At 35.5% G+C, this 5,000-nt stretch overlaps 1 protein-coding gene across 1 annotated transcript in view; it reads right to left on the bottom strand.

Annotated features, from left to right (window-relative positions):
- The window catches only part of LOC125043579 (vesicle transport through interaction with t-SNAREs homolog 1B-like), a 7,002-nt gene that overhangs the window by 1,928 nt on the left and 74 nt on the right, over positions 1-5,000 (bottom strand). Inside the window, exons 1-5 of the mRNA XM_047639788.1 lie at positions 4,946-5,000; positions 2,325-2,485; positions 1,884-2,065; positions 1,580-1,688; positions 1-1,461 (exon numbers count right to left, since the gene is read on the bottom strand). The exon at positions 1-1,461 is cut by the window's left edge and continues 1,928 nt beyond it; the exon at positions 4,946-5,000 is cut by the window's right edge and continues 74 nt beyond it. Coding sequence (XP_047495744.1) covers positions 1,159-1,461; positions 1,580-1,688; positions 1,884-2,065; positions 2,325-2,399 — 669 coding nt within the window. The 5' untranslated portion in view covers positions 2,400-2,485; positions 4,946-5,000 and the 3' untranslated portion in view covers positions 1-1,158. The remainder of the gene's footprint in view (positions 1,462-1,579; positions 1,689-1,883; positions 2,066-2,324; positions 2,486-4,945) is intronic.

Here is a 5,000-nt window from a genome sequence, read left to right as displayed (position 1 = left end):
CAGCACTAAATAACAGTATTTGAATAGAGTGAGGGGAAGAGAGAGATTACAGGAGACAGGAAGAGAGAGATACAAGTCCCAAGTCCAGTGTACCCTCTTATTATGCCACTGTTACTTGTCTACTGACAGCAAGTGGCAACCTAGAGATGGCAAATATCCTACTGTGGAAACCCTAGAGCAACAAAAAACATATAATTCCATGCCAGTATGAAATTTACTTTCTGGAGGAATAAAAAAGGGCTGGTAAACATTCCTTTGCATGACTCAAAAGGACTGAGAAAGACTATGGGATCATCACTTGCAAGCCACCTGAGGAAGCTTATATCATGGTACTGAAACACCTATAAATTGCCAGAAATAAAAAAAATAGCAAAATTAAGTTTACTGGCTATCTGATTAAAGTCATTCACATTTTCATCAGTCTTCACTCTAAATCTTAACTCTACACATTATATGAGACATTCTGAGAATCTTCTATATAAATAATAAGGGCCTACAAAACTCTTTACATCAAAAAATGATTGGTATAAAATACTATCCATAACCAGTTAATCACTTTTGATTGCAATCTACACGCATTTATAATCTCATAAATATGTCTTTGTTCCAAGAAACTGAAGGGTATAGCTATATGATAAATCTTTGGAAATACAATACAACAAATAACAACCATGCAAACTGTGATTTCTTTGAATCTTGCAAATATTAAGTAAAAAGATAAAAAAAAAAAAAAAAAGGAGGAGGGGGAAAGAAGAGAAAGAAAAACTTACTGTTAAACATCAACAAAGCATATACACGTATCAAAAGAAACTTATAACCATGACAAGTTTTGGTTAACAACACAGAAGTACAAAGCCTGTACACTGTACACTTACACTCAGGCTGTTGTTCTTTGGGAAAAGGCAGAAGAGGCAAGAACCATAACTCCTTTGGATAAACGAGTAATGGCTAAGTTGGAATGACCAAGTGATTTTTGAGAGGACAGACAAGGCAACTGACTCGTTGCCAGTCCATTATCAAGGGAAAAAAAGGAATGAAAGAAATATGGCACTCCTATATAAGTTGCTTATCAAAACCTAAGATGCATATTTCTTTATCTGATACTAAGCTGATACTGTAAGAGGAAGGTGAGATGGCATTCACTACTTTAGTCAGTGTTCATTTCATGAAGAACTTCCAGTAAATGACTGCACCTAGTATGCAACATTCTAGAATAATGATAAGAATCAAAAGAATCTTGTTGTATAAGACATTACGTGACATGGCCCGGATAATCCTTTTGCTTCGGCTTAGTTCCGCATCTGTGTCTATGAGTCTGTCTCTCGTGCGCGTGAGAGTCTCCCTTTGTGTGCCCAGCTCCCCTAGGACATCTGTCCCCACTCTCTCCGTTTCCACTGCAATAGCAGTGGAACGTGCAATACTGGCTGATGTGCGTTCCAGGATGGCAGTGCCTTGTTGTACCTTTAAGGCAGAGACAGACCACATTAGTCACCTTTTATATAATATATTCTTGGTGCTAGCCACAAGAACAACTCTCTATATATAAATTAATTCTTAAGTCAAGATAGGACATGCTCACCTGTCTTCGAATTTCATTGTCAAAGTTGTCATTACTGTCAGAGTTACTGAAGAGAGCTGCTCTCGTTGCCATCTGTGAGGACCTCTCTTGCTCTAGGCGACCCTGGTACCTGCAGCAAAGCAAAAAGTATGAAAAAGGAAAAATCAAATGACTTACATTCCTTCATACATAACCAACCTTTTCATATTGTGACACCTTGCCTTAGGGAACAAAAAAAAAAAAAAAAAAAAAAAAGAAATTCATAGAGAAAAAATTCATATGGAAAAAAAATTCCACGCTAACAAAAATCTACAAAACCCCTTACCTTGTGACTTCATTTTGGTAACGTTGCACTTTATTTGCCATTGTCCCACGGAACTCAGCTGGGGCTTTTCTTGCTTCTATATCCATCTCAAGCAGGGAACCACTTGCATCATTGAGGGACCTCTCAATTTCCGACAAGATACGTTTCCTTTCTTCCTGACTCTTACATCTTCCAATGGCAAACTGAAATGAGCAGGGTAAATATTTTAGTGTTTGAACATATACATTTCAATATATTTAATTTGTCAAGCAATATTATCCACATAATTTTATAAATAAATAAAAGTCTGGAATGGCATTCCTTACTTAAATTCATAATACTCATATTTTGATACCTCTAAGTTTCAAACAAGAGTTCACACAACATTCAGATTTACATATAAAAAGTTTCAAATGAGAAACAACAATTCACAAACTGCAATCAACATTTGAGAATTCCTACCTCTAACTTGTCTGCAACTTGGTCCAGGAGAGCCTCAACCTCCTCATCCAACAATTCAAACTTGTGAGAGGACATTTTTCAAGATAACTGCAGAATCCCAAACTTCTTGTCTAAATCACTGGTGTTTTATTAAAGAATTTCTTGCTAATTCAACAGTAACACTGGAAAGAAGGAATATGTTTAATCTCACATCTATAATATATGGATTATACAAAGTGGTCTTTAATTTATATTGATCCTTTGACATCAAGGAACATGCACTGTCCACTTTTTTACAATGTGATGATTCAAGTACTTGGTCACCAAGGAGTTAACTACTTGGACTGCCTGATTCTTGTCATTTAACAAATCCTTAAATTGTGAGTAGAATTTTTATTTTATTTCTAAGAGTATTAATATCCTTATCAACATTATCATTATTGTCATCATCATCATCATTAATTTAATAATCACAATAATTGTAATTTTTTAAATTCACATAAAAAATTCAAAGGGTGGTTGTAAATGAATAAGGCAATAGGTTTAGTGATCAACTTCTGGTGATTATGTGTAATAATAATAATAATAATAATAATAATAATAATAATAATAATAATAATAATAATAATAATAATAATAATAATAATAATAATAATAATAATAATAATAATAATAATAATAATAATAATAATAAAAAAAAATAAATAAATAAATAAATAAATAAATAAATAAATAAATAAAAAATAATATAATATAATATAATATAAAATAAAATAAAATAAAATAAAATAAAATGTAGCATGTACACATGCCATTCCAGCACCTGTATATTAATTTTGAAGCAGTACAGTATTTAAGGATAATGACAAAAATAAAGAGATGCTTTACACTATCTCTTGTGTTTAGTTATTTTATCCCTTCTCAATCAACCTGCTCCCAAACAGTTACTTTGCTGTACTGACTTGACTGTTCCCTGTGAGGGATTCTGTAAGTCCCACATCAAAACTACTCTTTCTGTGTGATTTGTTTTCATAGTGATGATTATATCAACCCGATATTAGGGGAAAAAAAATCTTTTGATGAGGAATAAAATTCACATGAATAAACTGTGCCATTTATAAGAAAAAAAAAATCATGGATACTCTTTCCATTTCTAGGTAACTCTAACCCCTATAACTTTTTACAGGAGACCTATATCAAGGTTCCACAAGTGTCCTTAAAAAAAAGTGGCATGAAGTCATGTGATAGTCAGGGCCTCTACACCTACTCTTTTCTGGCATAGTCAAGCAAACTGCCACCATTTACATTTTGGCAAGATAGAGCTTAGGCTAATTCCTACTGGGGGGGAGGGGGGGTCATCATTACAATGGTATCCATGGACTACATACTTGTGGTATCTATAGACTACTACCTCTGCACAATAAACAAATAAAATGAGATGCAGCTTTTCCCTTTAAATACTTATTAGGCCTAAGAGTATGACATAAATCTTTAAACAGTATCAATATGTTGCATGATTATACAAATTTGTAGGAAAGGGCAGGTGACATTATAGTACATCTAAGGCACAGATAGGTGGAATTTTGCCTGCCTGAGAGGGTCACATCACCATCACCCTATGGCCACTATTCATGGCAGGCCTGTCAAACTCACTCACCCCAAGGGCCACATTTAACTTCAGTATACGTATGAAGGCCAGATAATCATGAGTCGACACAACAAAATGGCCATATGGTTGACATAAAAATGTAGAAGGCTATTTTGTTCATTACAAAAAAAACAATAACAGAAAAAACCTGTAAGACTGTAAATGATAATCTTGGTGGTGGGTGAAGAAAACTAAAAAAAAACTCTCCGCTCTGGCAATCAATGGCAATGCGCAGACTTTGATTGCGGGAGTTCGGTACATCAAGCCGATTCACCGCTTCGTAGCGATTTGGCACGCCGCCGTAGGGTATAGCCACACACCACATTTCGAGCAGTTTGTTATGACGTCTAGAGACGTGACCCATTGTGAAGGGGTTAAGAGACAAAGAGCTGGCTTAATTAATCATGTAAATCAGCTGACTGTAAGACTAAACTAGCAAATGAGCCACAGTCTGCAAATAGCAGTGTGGCAAGCTGCATTCAGCCCACGTGTTAAACACCACCGATCTATTAGTTAAGTCTTACATTTTTCTAATCTTTTTAACACCATTCTTATCCATCTATTGTATATATCATGTCTGCCTCTGGCCTTTTGTTGATTAGCATGGCCTCATCCTCAGCCAGTTGGTTAACAGCACCCCATCGCTATGAAGCACAGAGGCTGCAGCAAGTGTTTAATACAGTGCCATTAAGGTGTTGGACTCTACTGTGGGCCTTCCTTCAAGATCACATGATGTTACAAGAGGAGTTGGCCTGAATACAGTCAGTATCATTAAGAGAAGAGTCACGTTTTGAAAACTACTGCAGGTGTCTTGGAAACATTCACCCTGTTTCTGCATTTCTTTCTCTGAAAATAACTTTGACAATCGTTCAAAGTAATCGCAAAAAGTAGGCCACACGAACCAAATCCATTGTCCTTGAATAGCCAACCAATTTCACTTATTTGCAAAGTTCGCACCAAGACACTTAACCAAAATGAACATTTCTTCTCTCACCAACACCCTCGTCCACCTTCCAGCCCCCAGAACACCAGCAGATCATCGAAATCAT

The sequence above is a fragment of the Penaeus chinensis genome, chromosome 34 (assembly GCF_019202785.1).
Source record: "Penaeus chinensis breed Huanghai No. 1 chromosome 34, ASM1920278v2, whole genome shotgun sequence".
Lineage (NCBI taxonomy): Eukaryota > Metazoa > Arthropoda > Malacostraca > Decapoda > Penaeidae > Penaeus > Penaeus chinensis.
This window is presented reverse-complemented; position numbering and strand designations above follow the sequence as displayed.